The following is an 18,885-nucleotide window of genomic DNA, read 5'->3' on the forward strand; positions in this document are numbered from 1 at the left end:
TGCCTCTGGTGCAAAAGGAAGTCATCGTTCGGTTGAGAATAGAGCAAAAACGTCATCATATTGTTGTTGTAGGACACAAGATTAAACTAAAAAGAATCAGAGCAGAAGAGGGGAAACTATTAAGAATCTGAGCAGTAGTCCAGGCAAAAAAGTAAGGTTTACTTAGACTGGAGTGGAAATGGAGGGAAAAGAATGGACTTAAGATATATTTGGCTGAGTAATGTTCCACTGTATATATGTACCACATCTTCTTTGCCCATTCATCGGTCGATGGGCATTTAGGTTGCTTCCATGACTTGGCTATTGTAAATAGTGCTGCAGTGAACATTGGGGTGCATGTGTCCTTTTGAATTATGGTTTTCTCTGGGTATATGTCCAGTAGTGGGATTGCTGGGTCATATGGTAATTCTATTTTTAGTTTTTTAAGGAACCTCCATACTGTTCTCCATAGTGGCTGTATCAATTTACACTCCCACCAGCAGTGCAAGAGGGTTCCCCTTCCTCACACCCTCTCCAGCATTTGTTGTTTGTAGATTTTCTGATGATGCCCATTCTAACCAGTGTGAGGTGATACCTCATTGTAGTTTTTTTTCCTATAAATGTATTTATTTATTTGTTTGTTTTTATTTTTGGCTGTGCTGGGTCGTCGTTTCTGCGCGCGGGCTTTCTCTAGTTGCGGTGAGCAGGGGCTACTTTTTCGTTGCAGTGCACGGGCTTCTCATTGCAGTGGCTTCTCTTGTTGCGGAGCACGGGCTCTAGGCACGCAGGCTTCAGTAGTTGTGGCATGTGGGCTCAGTAGTTGTGGCTCATGGGCTCTTGAGTGCAGGCTCAGTAGTTGTGGCACATGGGCTTAGTTGCTCTGCAGCATGTGGGATCTTCCCAGGCCAGGGTTCAAACCCATGTCCCTTGCATTGGCAGGCGGATTCTTAACCACTGCGCCACCAGGGAAGCCCCCTCATTGTAGTTTTGATTTGCATTTCTCTAATAATTAGTGAGGTTGAGCAGCTTTTCATGTGCCTCTTGGCCATCTGTTGGAACGAAACTGGGTCATTTGTAGAGACATGGATGGACCTATAGACTGTCATACAGAGTGAAGTAAGTCAGAAAGAGAAAAATATTGTACATTAACGAATATATATGGAATCTAGAAAAATGGTACAGATGAACCGGTTTGCAAGGCATAAATAGAGACACAAATGTAGAGAACAAACATATGGACACCAAGGGGGGAAAGCGGGAGGGTGGGTGGTGGTGGGATGAATCAGGAGATTGGGATTGACATATATACACTAATATGTATAAAATAGATAACGAATAAGAACCTGCTGTATAAAAATAAATAAATAAAATAAAATTCAAATAAAAAATATATTTGGAAGCATAATAAATAATAATCGGTGAACTGGGTATAGGAGAGGAGATGGACAGTAAGTGAAAGATGACTTCCAGGTCTCTGACTTGTGAAACTAGGTATAATGAGATGAAGAAAACCAGAGGAACAGATTTGGTATTTGGTAGAGGGAGATCAAGAGTTCAGTTTTAGATATGTTATATTTAGGGTACCTGAAAGAGATACAAGTGGAGAGAGATCAAGTAAATCAAATATCGAGATAGGCTAATAAATGGGAGCAGACAGAGAAAATGAGGGTCACAAGGAAATGTTTAGGGTTTTGTTTAAAGAAGTAATCATTATATGTCAAAGCTATGGAAGTCTAAAACCTACTGTGAACCATGTTACATTCACTCTACTAACTTCGACACAATTTGTGAAAACTGACTTCAGGTAGTCTTTCCAAATTACTTATAACTATAAAGTTATTCACATACTAAACAAAAAAATACAACATAAAATTACTAAGTCTATCTAGGCTGTATTTTCCTGACAGATAATAATGGATAAAATTTGTGGGGGGGGGGGGCGGGGAGGGAAACAAAACACCACACATGATAATAATCAAGGTCCAAAGCCACCCCTGGACCTACAAATGTTAAGAATTCAAGAATGCAGAGGTGCCACATCATTCCTGCAGCAAAATTTCTAAGTTAAGAAAGCTCAGAATTTATACTCTACTGTATTCCACTGTATGATTGGTTTCCTTAGCGGTCTTGCTGTACATATTCTTGCAACAAACTGGCTTACAGCAAACTACCACACCCTAATGGTTGATCCTAGATATTGATATGCCTATATACTGACGCTACTATCTCAAATATGAAAACCGCTCTATGTCCTATCCTGGATAATGGTCCCACAATCCAACAGGCCTCTTAAACAGAAGCCTGGAAATGATTCTCTACTTTCTCATTTTTCTGTATGCCCACAGCTCATCTATGACTAAAATCTGTTGATTGTAATAACTTATCTCTTGAATTCTTCTCCCTCCTCCATTTCTACCACTACCCTTATTTCAGAGCCTCATTATTTCTTAGTTGGGCTATCCTGACATTCCCGATTGATTTGCCTGTCCTATTCTCCTATTACTCTACTGGCCAAGTAATCTTATAAAACCACAAATTAAATTATGTCACTCCCATGCTTTAAAATCCTTCAATGGTTTTCCACTACCTGTGAGTTACTTAACCTCCTTATCTGTAAAGTGGGGATGATAAAAATAGTTTCTACTTATGTGACTGTTTTGAAAATCAAATGAATTCTAGTGTAATTAAGCACTTAATGCCTAATGAACAGTAAAATAAAATAATTTAAAATAATAATAATTATTGTTATATTCTGCTTAGATGTTTCTCCATGATTCAGCTTCTATTTCTCTTTTCTCTTCTCATGTCCCACAGTCATTCCTGGACCCATACAAAGAAACCTGATCACTCTTCTCTATACCACAACTTTAATACTGTATGTGCTTCTATTATACCATTTACCACACTTCAGAGTAGGAGAGGCTTGTCTTCACTACGAGACTATGCTTCACAAAGACAATCTAATGCATCTGAGTCACCTAGCACAATGCCTGGCCCATAAATATTTACTGAAAAAAATTATGAAGAGAAAAGAGATGTATGAAAGGATTATAGCAGATGGCCATGCTTCCTTCCACACTGAAAATCCAATTATTCTTGATAAAAAACAAAACAGCAATTTCAGAATAGGTCTAAAGAATGAAAGAGTCAGAAAAAACTCACTCTGTGACAGAGGATGAAAGCACCTATGGGTTCATACTGAGGAGAAGAATGAAGATAAATTAGTTAACTAAGATAACTTAGTAAGATAAGTTAGGTAAGTAAGCTAATCTGTAGTCATATAGGGAAATTTTACTTCATTTATGAGTTGTATATATCTGTGCTAGAATAGAAATATTAAAAGGTCAAATAATAAGGCAAAGGAGAAAAAACAAGTAAAGATTAAGCTGATGCCATAATATTAGTGTTAAAAAAAAAAACAAACCCAAACACATATTTTACCAGGGCACTACTTTCCTATACTACGCTAAATGGGTAAAGGGGAGCATAGGCAAAGGATAGCTAAAATGAAACAATAAATTGTCATCAGCTATTTCTATTTGATCACTTGCCATTCTTGGGAAAAGTTCAAAAGAGTTGGAAAGGGGATGGCCGTCATTCTTGGAATTGCGATAGAGGGTTAACTGTATATCTTTACATCAAGACTAAAACTTAACATTGACAATCTATGCTGGGGTAATCCCTTGCCCCACTAACTCTATGTTCTTACCTCCCCCCCCCGCCCCGTTCCCAATGTTAAGACCAAGAAAGAAATTTGGGGATATTATTCCCTGACTAACCCATCTCAAGGGAACACTTAACTGTAATATGTGCATTCAAATACAGAAGCCCCTGGTTCTCTCTTATTCCAGGGCCAGGAACAAAAGGCCAAGGAGGTCTAGACCCAGAATACTTCTCCCTACTCCTGATTTCAAAGTTCTGAAATAAAATAGAGAACAGCTCTGGTACTAAAGTTTTAAATGCAACTATCTGATCAGAAAGCAGGAGGGATCAGACTTGCTAATTTTTAAACTAGGTTTCACCAAAAGAGTAATATAGACTTATATGTTAATTCTATCTTTATATTTTCTAGATGAAAAGTCTTCGGCAAGTCAGCTTCTCTAAGCCTTGGTTTTTTCATCTGTAAAATGAAGATAAAAATTGTACTATTTCTCATGTGAAAATTAAATGTGATTAATACAAATAAAAGCTTATTAGCACAGTGTCTAACACACGATGGTAAGCATTCAATAGACATTAGCTATCATTATTTCAAAGGGCAATTCTTAGTGTTGAAAAGTGTCAGTTTATATATTACCAACTATGAGATTTTAAGGGCTGAAAGTGATTAATTCAAGAGAATGTAATATTTAGACTAATGACATTGCTTTTAAGTATTTATTTTTACTTTGTATCAATGTTAAATTTACAGAAAATGTTTTAAGTATGGTAAAACCTTTTACTTTTCCAGCTATTTGAGAGTAAATGGCCTACGTGATAACCCGTCACCCTTGAATTCTTTAATAAGCGTTTCCTACAAAGGCATTCTCTTACAAATATGACCATTAAAATCAGGAAATTAACAATGAAGCATCATGCTCACTGCTATTGGGGTGTCACTGCTCCTAGGTGCCTTCTCAGTGAACAGTTTAGGGCATAAGTGTATATTTCTTTATTCTACATCTATATATAAGAAAAATCATGAATTCACACACCAATATCTCTTTTCCAATCCAACACTACAGAAAGCATTCTAGTTTTTTCCACTTCCATAATGGTAACTCCCTTCTCAGACAGTGACAGGCTGGCTCCCATTATCCTTAAGGATTTATTTGACTAGTCTCCCTGTATGTTACCAGCCTCCCATTGTGGCTGTTTCCCCATCCCCACATGGACGCTCTCTTTACCCCTCTCTGCCCCAACACCCACATACTTCCTCCACGGGTATAACCTCCCCTATTCCTCATGCCTGGCACTCCTCCTACAAGAATATCCTCCTCATCTTGCTTAGGCACTAACATCCCATGTTGAGCTGATCCTCCACTGGGATGTCTTCCTCTCCCCACCCTCAGGTTCTGATATTGCACTGGGATGCCTCCAACCATGGACTCCCACAATATCCAACTTGAGGCTGAATACACCCAAACCAGGCTACCCTCCTACACAGATGATTTTCTGCTGCCACCCCTGGTGGCCATCACCTCCTAGTAGATGCCCTCTTATCCCTCTTACTCTGTACCAGGCTACTCACCTTCACAAATACCGATCTGACCCTGCTTGGCTCCAACACCTCACACTAGTGCGCCCCTCCTATTCAGACTGCTTCTCATACCTCCAGCTCCAACAACCCACATGGGGACCCTCCTCAACCCTGCCAGGCTCTGATATACCCACTCCTTCAAGAGGACATGCCCCCTCCCCCCATATACCCTAACCAGTGTGGACACTTTGTTTGGTCCCACCTGATGGTTTCAGTACTGAAACGTTCCGAAAGGAAAGAAGAAGGGAACAAGGAAGAACAACTGATGACATTTAAAAAAAAAAAAAAGAGAGAGAGAGAGATACCAGTGAATAAACTGCATAAGCACCCATAATCCAAGCTAATTAAAAGGCTAATCTATTTGTCAAAGTATCTGCTTTTTCCACTTAAAGAAACAGTGGTCAATTCTTTTATATTAATTCCTTCTAAATTTAAAAAGTCAATTGAAAATTGATAAAGAAGGAAGTCTTGTCTTTCTTTTCTAGCCAAATATGCATTTTATTTAAGTATCTTACACAGGCCTGTAGAAAAATCTAGTTCATCAAAAAAACAAGACTACCAATTTTATTTTAAGAGTTTAAATAATATATGAGTGTTTCAAACACTAGAATTAAATATTTAAAAAATATTTAGAATATGCAAGTTTGAGTTGTTTTCAGTATAATGACAATTGTATTGTTTCCAGTACACTTATGCCCAGATACAACTCTGCAAAAATTAGCCTTGATTGTTACAGGAGTAACACCTTTTCCTTGCTCCCTGTTTCTATGAGGAAGGATGGGCATAAGCACAATCTGAGCCTCTCTTCACTCCTACGGAAGCGAAGAGACTGATCTGATTGGTGATTTTGTAAAGAATAGTTGGGTAGACCCTTAGGAGTAGCTATCGAGAGAACATACTCACAGAGAGCTCATATTCCGCTCTGCTTCCCTAGTATGCCTAGCACCGGGTGGATAAATTGGCTTATGCCAGAACACCTGACTCCTTCACCAACCTATTTCTCTAGCCTGGCCTCTATTAGTAATAAAAGTAATATTCTACTTCCATCTTTCTCCTTGTTTTAATTTTCAAGTTGTTCAGAACCCAAGCAAAAGAGAAGGGTGCCATCTGAGAGTACTTCAGCAATCCAATATCTTAATTAATTTACTGAAGTGGAGATTGCTCGTTTTCCCAGTTTTGACTCAAAAGGGCTGCTTCAATTTGAGCTTCTTAAAACTATTAGAAATAAAAAAAAACCCTCAAACCTGAACCAACAGCAGATGTTCAAAATGAAAATAAGCCGACTTATCTGATCATGCTTATTACCCATTAAAAAAAAAAACTTCAAAGGCTTATAATTTCCTCCTTATAGATGCCATAATTTATACTTTCAGTCCTACTTCCTACTCCCACCCTATACTCCAGTGACACTAGAGTGCTGAATATTTTCAGAATATACATTACTTAAACTTCTATACCTTTGTTTACACTATCCTTCAACCTGTTCCTTCCAACCTACTTTTCTGCTGGATCATTTAACTTAGGCATCAGCAAACCATGGCCAGTAGACCAAATCTGCCTATTTTTGTAAATAATTTTGTTATTGGAACACAGCCATGTTCATTCATTTATAGATTGCTTTTGTGCTACAACAGCAGAGTTGAGTACTTGCAATAAAGACCATATGGCCCACAGAGCCTAAAATATTTACATCCAGCCCTTTACAAAAAAAAGTCTGCCAACCCCAGCTTTCAGTCAATCCTTTGAAGCCTAGTCATTTCAGATTCTTCAAATCAAAATTAATTGCTGTCTCCTAAGCCTTTCCATTATATTATGCCATCTCTAATACTTAACATCCTTGATAACTGTGAGCTCTTTAAAAGCAAAGAATTCCTAGTGTAGGAATTAGCTTTTTTACCCAACTCACAGTTCCCACCTCTCCTAATTCTTATCACGTTTTTAGGGGAAGTATTCTGGAAGAAGCTTCTGCTCTTTTCTCTACCCCTTATTCATCCTACCAAAGGAGAGAGGAATAACTAGTATTGGCAACATGCTGATAGGTGTTCCTAGTGGAATGGATTAATGTTTTAAAGGTCACTTTTCATGCATGTTCAAGCCTACCGTTCATTCTGCCTAGATGGTCCTACCTACCTATAAGCAAACCACATGGGGTAGAGCTTCCTTGTATTTTAGAAGAGGCCTGCAGCTCTAGCTGCTCTGTCTTTGATAGGTTGGTAAGTTCAGTTCAGGATGATATTGTCTTAATTCTGGCCTCAGCTACAAGCCAGGTTCTTCAATACAACCTTACCATCTAAAGAGCTAACATTTCGATCCCTGATTCCTAAGTCTATTTCTAGTTCAGAACCTGGTTAAGGAAGAAACATAGAATTACACTCCCATCAACCAGCACACATTAGGACTCAAGATATTTGATGATTGACTGACAACAGTAAATTAACTGGAAAAAATCAATCTTTTAAACTGTGTAACACACTAATGTCACAAACCATATCTTACTTGATGAACTTAATTAGGAAAATATGTTTTGAAGAGAAAAAGAAACAATTTTAGAGTTCACATTCAGTGATGCAAACCAAGCCCATTCTATTTATCTCTCAATATTTTGTTGCTATCAAGTCTCAGCTTAATTAACATATAAAGTAATCATGGATATTATCAATTCAAAAAAGTATTCTCCATCTTATTATCCATGCATGAAACAAACATCTCTAGATCCCACACCCTTCCAATTACTGCTCTATACATCTGTTCTTCCTCAAAATGTAGCTTCTCAAATGGTTTCTCCTCTTCCACACATCTTAAATACTTTCTAACCTATTACAATATAGCTTCCATCCCTGCCACTCTGCTGAAATCCATCTGGTCAAGGTCACTAAGAACTTCCATGCTGCCAAAAACAATGCACATTTCCCTGTTTAAGGGTACTTGACATCTCATCAACATGTAACAATCCCTCCTTATTTTAACACTCTTCTCTTAGATTTGGTAATACCATCTCTCCTGGTTTTCCGACATAGCCAATGGCCTTACTTTTCAGTGTGAAAGTCCAGTGGCTTTCCTTTGAGGCTCCTCTTCCTCCATCCAAGGAATGCTAAGATTCCTTAAGACATGGTACTGAGTACTCCTCTCTAGTTATACTATCACTTACCCTTAGGTGGTCTCATCCATTTCAAGGATTTAAATATCATCTTTATGCTGGTAATTCCTTAATTTATATTTTTAGCCCAGAAACCACTACTATATAAGTATTTTAACACCTTTCATAAAAACAAAAGATAGTGAACATTTAAGGACAGCTATAAATCTATTATCTGTAGATTTCCAGCTATGAAAAGTGAAATGACTCTGCCTAAGGTTAAAACAATAGAGGCTAAAAAAGGAACTATGTTCTTTCAATTCTTAATCCTTTTTACCATTTGTGAAGACTTAGCCCCTTGTCCCTAAACTGTTTACTAAATAGTTTACTATTTAAATATGAAGACGACTGGACAAAGCTTCTTCCCTACATACACACCTTACACATAGCCATCAGAAAAGAACTGGCCAATCTGAATTAACAGAGAAAGCCTCAAACTCGTTTTTCAAGAAATATTTTAGAAAAGACTCTAGGCTACAACTGAATTTTAAAGGAGACTGAGGATGCAGGCAGGGTAGCTGTTATGATTAATAAGATACTCAAGAATTTGGAGCAATGTGTACAAAACAGAAGTAAAGGCAGATAAAAGTGGCTGGGCTGTCTAAAGAAGAAACCAGGCAAACGAACAGGGAAGGAGCCCGGTGGACTATGACCAACTAACTGGATACGGTCAGGAGCTTTCATTTGATGAAAAAAGACAAGTGGGAGACACTACTGCTTTGTAAAGTACAAAATCAAAGTAGCTATTCCAAATAATGATTTAATATAGGTTATAAGCTAGACTGAAGGACAGTAAAATCAATGATGCAGATACTGATATAAACTAGAGTCTTACCTAAATCGGCCCAAGTGCTTAACACTTCATCAGAAAAACTGAATCCAAGAGATATTGTAAAGAAAATAATAATAACTTGGTAATAGATCAAGGTAAAGAGAAAAGAAAAACAAAGAAGCAAATATAAGTAAGCAGCGTTGTTGCCAATTAATGGGAGAACCATATAAAAGGAAAGGAGATATAGAAAAGTGATTCTTCATTGGAAGCTGTTTTCTAGAAAACATAAAAAGCCTCAAAACAAATTTTTATTTAGCTTTATTAAGAGCAAAGTGCCATTCTTCAAATATAAATATGGCATTGTTACCTTAATTAGTTTCCTAATGGTAGCAGTAGGTTGGTCTGGGCCTAGTCACAGCCTCCTATCTTTATTCTGTGGTGAATAAAATACACACACACACACCCAAAAAAGAAGGAATATTATCAAAAAAGAAAAAGATAGAAACTCTAAACCTCAATAACGTATGAGATTATAATTGAAAAACTGGATTTACCAAAAAGGAAGAAAAAATTGCATATCCAAAAATCTACACGCCTCTGTTGCTCCTCCCAAGACTGCACAGTGGTGGAAGAATTAAACACCAGGATTGAAAGATAAACCAGGGGAGCATGGAGGATACATAATAGCTACTTCTGGTGACATAACAGGAACTTATCACAGTACCCAGCCAAACAGGGAGGGATACACACATGTAACCAGCCAAGGGAAGTAGCATGGACAGGAAGAGACAGCACCACACAGAAAGGAGAATACATGTGATATGCTCAGACCAGCATACAGCCTGTTTCTAACATATGCAAATATACGAAATTCATATACTGCTTGAACCCAAGGATGGCAGAACTTCCAAGTATACAATCCAAGAGTACACAGAATTTCAAATTTTACAAGCAAAATTCACAATGTGCCTATTTACAGAGAAATTTGGATATGTCTTTACCACCCAACTACTCATGATCATCACAGATTCCATTTGCCTGATACATATTATTAGATAGTGCTTTAATTCACATCTTTTTTTAATGGATAAAAAATCTGCTAGTGCCTGAAAAGACAGTTGTGCAAAGTTTTTGGGTAGTTGACCCATTCATACCAGTTCTCATCAAATCCAGATTTCTAAGTAAATCTACTCTTCCAGAATTTACATAGCAATAGTGACAAGATGAGGTAGAAGTTGGTGGAAAAATAAGAGTAGGAGGCAAGAAGCAGCCGGAAAGAAGTGTCAAGTTGATTATCTAGAACTTTATTTACCTGGACTATCCCATCTTTAAGTGTTATAGCTCTATGAAGTGCTCCCGTAACTTCTTCAGAGGTTAAAAAATAGAGGAAGAGAATATCTTCTGCCCCTGATACTGCTGATTATCAATGGGGCAGGTAGTTTGGAAAAGTCTACTCTGCAAACACCTGCAGAGTGTAGAACTCTAAGACAGTGATGTGGTTAACAGGAAGAGTACAGAGAGTAGGTACCAACAAAGAGTAGGTTCAAGATGATATAATGATACAGATTTTTTTAAATGAATTTAAACAGATTTCTTGTATTCAGCTACCACAAAGCCAAAATGTTCCTTGCAACGTAGGACGGCATCAAATGCCTTTTGCTTTTCTTATACATAAAAAGCGAAGATCAAGCTAAGTGATTATACTGTGATTCTTAAACTCCATGACTCTACGGCTCAAGAATACCCTAGAATATAGATCTTTCAAGCCTTTACTATCTTTTTCTCTAACATGCCTCATGATCTCTTCATTGTTCATCAGCATTCCCACCAGAAAGAATCTACTGGCAAAAACATAAAGCTCAAAGCTTTTAATAACCTGTATAAATAATATTAACAGCAAATGTTTATGGAATGTTTTCTATATGGCAGACACATATTAACATATATCAACACAATTAATTTTCGAACAACCTCATTATCTTCAATTTACAGGTAAGAAACTGAAGTACAGAAAGGTTAAGTAACTTGTCCACCCTGGTAGGTGGTAACAGCTAGAGAGCTGGAGTTCAAACACAGGTAGTCTAGCTCCAGTGCCTATATTCCCATTCACTATATTACGTTATTCAAATAAAAGATTTGGGGAATAAAAGATTTGGGGAAAGCTATCAGTTTGGTTAGTATCAACAGATTTGAAAAAGTGGTACCAAGGTAATCAAGCCTTGGCTGGAGTCACTACACTATAAAACTGTGCTGTCCAATGTGGTAGCCATTTGCCACATGAGGCTACTAAGCACCTGAAATGTAGCTAGTCCAAACTGAGATATGCTATAATAACTGATTTCAAAGACTTAATGTTTTAAAAAGAATGTAAACTAACTCAACAATTTTATATGGATTAATGTTAAAATATTTTTAATATATTGGGCTAAATCAAACATGCTTTCTTAATGTAGCTACTAGAAAATTTTAAATAATATATTTGGCACCCATTTTATTTCTACTGGACAGCAATGGTATGTTGGAGTTTATTAAATGATTCTAATCAAATCTTCATTGTTTTACTGTTGTAACCTTAGGCAAATCAGTTACACTGGTTACACTGATCATTAACTTCTGAATCAGAAAAAGAGGGCTTAAAAACAGTCCTGGGGGCTTCCCTGGTGGCCCAGTGGTTGCGGGTCCGCCTGCTGATTCAGGGGACGCGGGTTCGTGCCCCGGTCCGGGGGGATCCCATGTGCCGCGGAGTGGCTGGGCCCGTGGGCCGTGGCCGCGCCGGGCCTGCGCGTCTGGAGCCTGTGCTCCGCAACGGGAGAGGCCACAGCAGTGAGAGGCCCGCGTACCGCAAAAAAAAAAAAACAGTCCTGACACCTCGTGTTCATATTTTGGTATCTAAATCTATTTTCCACTAAAAAGAATGGAGGGCTCCTTGGAAAAATGGTTGATGTCGGGGCTGGGACATGTGAAGTACAAGATGAACCTGGAATATCTTGTTTGGGCAGGAAGGAAGTGCTCAAAAATAATCATTGGGCAGGGAGGGGTTGGGGAGACATGTGATTTGTCAAAAAACACTGGATAGCTTGATGAGGCTCCCACTGGCCAGACCTGGGACAATTTGGAAATCAAAATGATGACAGTAATGGATTTAACCACTGAATAAAATAAGAACCCATGAGTTCATACGGATGAAAATAACTAACAAAAATAAATAAAGAAGACAGGATAGACTGCTTTATGACAGAATATCAACTACTAGTTACAGAATGATGAAGCTAGAAAAATCATGAATGAATGTTAAAACTTGTGGGTAAAGTTTTGATGAGACTATGTAAATATCCTGTTCCTCAAAAGTATTTCCCCACAAATTACATATTAATTACAAAAGAACAAATAGTAACTTTCAGGGAGAAATATGGAAAATACCACATTAACCAGATTTTCAAAGCTACCATCACCAACACTGGGACAAAACAACATTATGAATCTCAAGATATGATGTATTAAGAAGGACAGAACATGTCTTCAGAGATATTCCTGCCAAAAATGCATAACCAATCTAATCAGGAGGAAACAACAGACAAATTCAAATTGAGGGACATTCTACAAAATAACTCTCCTGTACTTTTCAAAAATGTCAAGGTCAAGAAATACAAGAAAGGCTGAGAAAGTGTTCCAGATTTAAAGAGACTAAAAGAGGACAACCAAATGCAATATATGATCCTAGCTAGGGGGAAAAGCTTATAAAGTAAAGTGGATAAAATCTGAATATGGATTATGAATTCGATAATAGTATCATTAATAGTATGTCAATGTCATATTTCCTGGTTTTAATAACTATACTGTAGTTAGGTAAGCCAATGTCCTTGGCTTTAGGAAATATAACTGAAGAATTTAGGGGTAAAGAGGCATCATGTCTCCAAATTACCCTCAAATGGTTCAGAAAAAAAAAAAAAAGATATAGATATAAGGCAAGAATGATAAAGCAAATACTTCAAAATGTAATACAATTGGTGAATGTGGGTAAGGGTATAGAGGAGTTCCTGGTACTATTCTTCCAACTTTTCTTGTAAGTTCGAAATTATATCAAAATTAAAAGTTAAAACAAAACAGAACTTATTTCCCAGATCAAATATCCTAATGGACTACACAAGTCCTGATAATGTTTAAAAATATACTAATGCATTTCTTTTATCCTGGACTTGACTTTGCTTTAAATTATATGATTTATCAGATACTAATTATATATTCCATATATAATTCCATAAGATCCAGGACTATATCTGTTATCACTCAACATGCTGAGTACTAGGATACTATTTATTATATCCAATAAGCACTCAAACATTTGTTAGATGAACATATTCAAAAGTATAGCACAGTACAGGATGATTACAGAGAAAAATCAAATTGTAAAAAGCACCACATTGTAAATAATGCTATTAATTGGGCCACACAGCTTACAGGACAACTCTTCAATTATAAAAAAAGAAAAACCAGGATTAAATCACAGAGTAACCATAAACCTAACCTAAAGAGATGAGTTCCACAAATAAAGAAAGGTAAATATCATTTTCCATATCAAGAGTTAAATATCTTATCTAACTACAAGCAGTCATGGCAAGGAAAATGAACTTTTTGCTCATAAAATTAGAATATATATGTTATTTAAAGAATGAATGAGATTACTTTAAAGATTTAGGCTAAGAACTGAGATTTTAAAACTTCACTACTGGCTCAATACTAATTTGCTGTAAGGCCCTGAGACACTACTTACAATTTCCATATTTCATTTAAAAATAAGACTTGTGGATCATTTTCTTCCCTAAAGGTAGAAAGAATATTTTATAAAAATTTCAACCAATAAGAGCAATGAATATTCAATACAGAAGTACATATACACATATATGTTCACACACATACACACATGCAAAGTAAAAAGAATATAGCTTTTTTCAAATATATTTACAAAGTAATAGCAAAAGGTGACTTAAAATAGTTACTCAAAATACATTTAATCCCAATTCATACTGTGAGTAGGTGCTTCACATATAGACTACTGAAAAAAACCCAATCAACCAGTGTATATCCTGCTTAAGAGAGTTTTATTGTTTATTTAAAAAACAAGCATGATAAAAACAAACTATGAGATGGATCTTCCTAGGTCTCCTGACTAGGACTGGGACTGTGGGAAATAATTCTCAAATACAGTTAGAGCTCAGGAAAAAATTTTCTTTCAAATACGATACAACTGTATACTACATTAAAAATGTAATACAGAGACTACATATTAGACACACAGCATTAACACAATCTTCAATGTCTTCCAATCCTACTTGAATATCCAAGTAGGTAAGACAGAAAGACATCCTATTTCCCTTCTTCCATCAAATCCAATTAATTTTGTGTTTAATTAAAATTCGACTATTTTTCAAAAGCACATATATTTTTGTGAGACGAAGCCATACTTAATGCTTCTAAACAAGATGAGAAAAAAGAAAAAGCCAAAGTATTCTAAAATATAAAAATTGTCCAAAGACACCATCAAATAACTGTGCCTCGGCAAAACTTAACACAATAGTATCTCGAGCCAGTGTTACAATGCTATCATCCTGCCTGATTCTAACTGAACGAACTCAACAATTTTCAAACAGGTTGTCAGTGGAAGAGATCTTTACATAAGCAATTATAAAAACAGGGTCCATTTTGTATTCGGGAAGCACCAGCAACCCTTCGCTTAAAATTTTTATATAAGAATACCGTGAGGGTTTTTTTACACTTTTTAAAAAGAGATAAAATCACTTATGAATACCTGACTAAAGCTATTTCCTAGAACATTTCCTTAGATAAGAACAAAACATATTTTAAAGCGTAAAACAGTGAATTGCTTGAACATAACTTAAATGCCCCTACTCAGAGCAAACTTCCTTCTCGTACGTTTTCCTATATCCACCGTATTCTGCAGTGCACATTTCTAATTTGAAGTTGTACTAGTTTATCCTACCACGACCTCCTTTTCACTAGTGAAAAACAAGAAAGATCTTCAGGCGCTAACCAAACAAATCTGAGGGGGCTTGGGGAAAAGGGGCGCGAGGTGGCGCAAGAACAGATGGAAACAGGGTAAGAGAGTTGTTTTCTTAGGGCACTAAGGTTACTCCTCAACTCCAAATGCCAAGATTTAACTGCCAGTCGAGCAAGCTGCTGCCACTATCCACTCTTTAAACAATGCAACCTTCCCTCTACCTCTTCTACTCGCCCACCCATCAACCCCTTCCAAAACAAACACAACACACCCCATCCCATAAACCGCGTTATCCCCTCGGTGCCCACTCGGTGTTATCCAACCTGCTGGATAACAGCTCCACGCACACGTCTTACTCAGACAAAACAGCGACGGCGGCAAGGTGGGGAGGTCCCACCACCTCTCGCCACCCCCGAGCAACCCTCAGAATGACAGCCCGGAGCCCAGAAGTTTGAAGCAGAAAGATTCCGACCCAACCAAAAGGGAAGACGGAATTGCAGAACGGGGATGGGAGTTGGGGAGGGCGATGTGCGTGTCTGTGCAAGGAAGGGTCCATCACATGACAGTAAAAGAGGACCCGAGTCTTCGGGGCGTCCGCGAGGAGAACGGGGGGGTTGCCGTCGCCATGGCAACACCCCCCCTCCGTCCAGACTTCCAAAGAGGGAGGAAGAACTTCAAATCCCAACCGTCAGCGCTCGAGCGGCTCCTTCTTAAAGGAGTACACACGGCGCCGCCGCCGCCGAGCGCGAGAGGGCAGAGTTGGGCGCCCCCGCCCCTCGGGCGACGCCCCCGCCGCCCCTCGCCCCCAGCCGGCTCACCCGCGGCCCCCGCCCCGCGAGCACCCGGGGGTTGTTCAGGTCCCCGTCCCCGGGAACCCTGTCGCGTCGGCCCGCCCGGACCCCGGCGGCAGAAGGGGGTGTGTGTGCACCCGGCGGGGGCGCGGACCAGCCCGCCTTCCTCCCGCCGGCTCTGCCCGCGGGCTCCTCTCCGGCCGGTCGCCGACCCACCGGCCCGCTTCCTCCCTCTTGACAGGGTGGACAGCGAGCGGCCAGGGGCGCCGAGGAGTTTCGGGGAGAGCGCAAGCGAGCCGTTTCCTTGGGGGCTCGGCAAGCGGGTCCGAACTAACAGTTCCCGGGAAGCCAAAGAGCTGAGGAGGGGAAAGGAGCGCGGACCGCGCCGGGCGAGGAGCCCCCAGACAAAAGGCGAGCGCCGGATCCGCCGCGCCGCCGCCGCTCCCATCTCGCTCCCCCAATGAACTGACCCGAACGGGAGATTCAACTAAACCCCTCTGCCACAAACTCCTCGGGCTGCGGCAGCCGTCGCCGCGCGGAGCCGGGGCCCCGGCCCGTGTCTCTCTTACCTACACAGTGCATGAGGCGGTGGCGCCAAGAGTCGAGTTCCCGCCGGAATCCTCTCCTCTCCGCCGCGCACCGAGGGCTCCGGCACTGAGCGGCGGCGGCGGCGGCGGCGGCGGCAGCAGCGGCGGCGGCAGCGGCCATTCTCTCTCTTCCCTTGTCCATCTGCGTCCCGCGTCACGCGCCCTCATTTACATACGAGCGGCGCAGGCACGAGGCAGGGGCGCGAGCCCTCGGCGCGAGCCCCGGAGCGCGCGCCCCCCGGAGGGGGGTTGATTGACACGTGTCACACTACCTTCCCTCTGCCCTTCCCTCCCCCTCCCACCGCTCCCTCTGGGAGAGGCGGGGAAGGAGCGTGAGGAGAAGGAAGCAACCTGCCGCTTCCGCTGACCCCGCCTCCCCATCTACTCCCCTGTCTCCCCTCCCCCCGGAGTTTACTCAAGCGAGCCATACCGCTCCCGCCGCCCGCGAAAACCCTGAGCAGGAGCCAGAGGCTCAGAGCCCCGCCAGGAACCGGCGTGCTAATGGAGCGGACTAGCAACGCTTCCTTTCTGTCTTCGCGACGCGACTCCGGCCTCCCGGAGACTTCACTTCCCAGGTCTCCTTGCGCTGGGGTCCCGAAGCGGAGCTTGCTGCCGCGGCGCGGTGCATGCCGGTTCTTGTAGTCCACCAGGGATGGGCGTGTTTCCGTACCCTTCGCACACTTGGGTTTGCAGCCTGGCCTTCGGCTTCTCGGGTCTGTGTGCGGCTTGTGGGTTTACCGCTCAGGGCAGTGCGCTGCGCGCGTTGCGGGGTCCGACCCAGCCACCTTAACTTCCTTAGGATTCACAATAGAAAGGCGGTGGAAGCCGCTAGAGTTGTCGGTATCTTGAAGTTTCGGGCTGCGCTTTGTGCTTTAAGTGCTGGAAACTTTTGGTGGTCACTGTGATCTCGTCGCTGCTGAGAAGGAACAAGCCGGTCATTCGGCTGCATCCGAAATAACTGCCAAATGTCCAGAGAGAGAACCCATAGTAACTTCAGTTTCCAGGGCGATGACATCTCGGAAAGCGAGAATATTTGTAAAGATTAGGGAAAGATTGCGGGGCTTTTCACCGGAAATCGTTTACGGGGGGCTTGGAGGTGGCTGAGTGAAAACTCCAAAAGGGGACACTTTTATGCTCCGCAAAAAGTAAACTCCTGGAGGACAGCGACCCATTAAGTCTTGTGTACCGTGTCGTCTTTCACTTGCCTAACCCTAATACAGTGCGCAGCACGGGATTTAGCACTTAAATGTTGTGGAATGAATTCTGCGCTGAGCTAGAGGAAATATTTCTTCAGAGAGAGAGAAAGCTTTTGATTAGATATAAACTCCAATGACATTTTTAACTTTTGCCCCACAGTGATTGTGCATGCATTTCTGTATACGTGCAGGGGGCCTAACCGAAGCTATGACACACACAGTTTGCTGAGAAGTACTGTGGATTACTGGGAATTTATGCACAAGTTTGTGGGAAATATGTTTTAATTCTTCTTGGAAACTTCTGTGAATTCTGAATTCAGTTCCATCCTCCCTGTTTTGTGGATTATCCTTCCTTATCCACCTCCACCTTTTTTTTTTTTTTGCTTCCTAGGAAAAAGTAGTCCTTGCTCATTGTTACCTCCTCAATACTGAATACGTAGTTTTAAATTTTCAAAAATTAAAAAAAAAATGAAGTTTGAAATCTCATAATCATCTTTTTTAGAATGGACACAATTGGAGAAGCAAGTGAAATCACTAGTGAAGGTGCTTTTGGAGTTATCAGTGGATGGTGTCAGTTGTGGGTTCTACTCATGTTGTAATTGCTAAGATGGTCAGCCTCTGTAGCTTTTCTCTCTCAGTACTCTACATTGGTTAGGATGTTAGGGCTAGGTTATGGTGCAGTAACAAAGCATCCAAGAGTTTTAGTGGCTTAAAAACAACAAAGAAAGTTATTTCCTGCTCATCTGTATTTTCATCTCTGGTAGAAGGAAGGGAGAGGGTGGGGAGAGCGTCACTCCATGAGATTCTCACCAAGCAACCAAATGGCTTAGGGAGGCTCCAACCAATCTCTGGAACTTCCTCACTTACATGATAGGCAAAAGGAAGATGAATGGCAAACAGGTTCTTTCTGAAAGTGATACAAATCAATTTCACTCACATTTCATTGACAAAAGCAAATCATATGGGCATGCTATCTTCAAGGGAGCAGGAAAGTGTAATCCTACCATTTGCCCAGAAGAAAAATTAACCCAAATTTACTGGTGAACAGCACCAGTGATTACTACAATCCATCCTTCTAGTCACCAATATACATATCACTCTCCTTACACTACAATATACATTCATTCCTATCACAAGTGAAACAATCCAAAAGTTCTATTCAGTAATGG

The 18,885-nt window shown here is 40.4% G+C and overlaps 1 protein-coding gene across 14 annotated transcripts in view; it reads right to left on the bottom strand.

Moving 5' to 3' along the window:
- Positions 1-17,022, bottom strand: part of LCORL (ligand dependent nuclear receptor corepressor like) — a 166,104-nt gene extending 149,082 nt beyond the window's left edge. For 3 of the 14 annotated variants that reach the window (XM_073805109.1, XM_019928431.3, XM_033856891.2), the window contains exon 1: positions 16,503-16,909. In XM_073805109.1, coding sequence (XP_073661210.1) covers positions 16,503-16,662 — 160 coding nt within the window. In that variant the 5' untranslated portion in view covers positions 16,663-16,909. Of the gene's footprint in view, positions 1-16,502; positions 16,922-16,950 lie in introns of those variants that run through there. The other 11 variants (XM_073805101.1, XM_073805103.1, XM_073805099.1 and 8 more) reach the window with 9 other exon arrangements.
- Between the last annotated feature and the right edge of the window lie 1,863 nt (positions 17,023-18,885).

The sequence above is a fragment of the Tursiops truncatus genome, chromosome 5, assembly GCF_011762595.2.
Source record: "Tursiops truncatus isolate mTurTru1 chromosome 5, mTurTru1.mat.Y, whole genome shotgun sequence".
In the NCBI taxonomy this organism is placed as follows: domain Eukaryota; kingdom Metazoa; phylum Chordata; class Mammalia; order Artiodactyla; family Delphinidae; genus Tursiops; species Tursiops truncatus.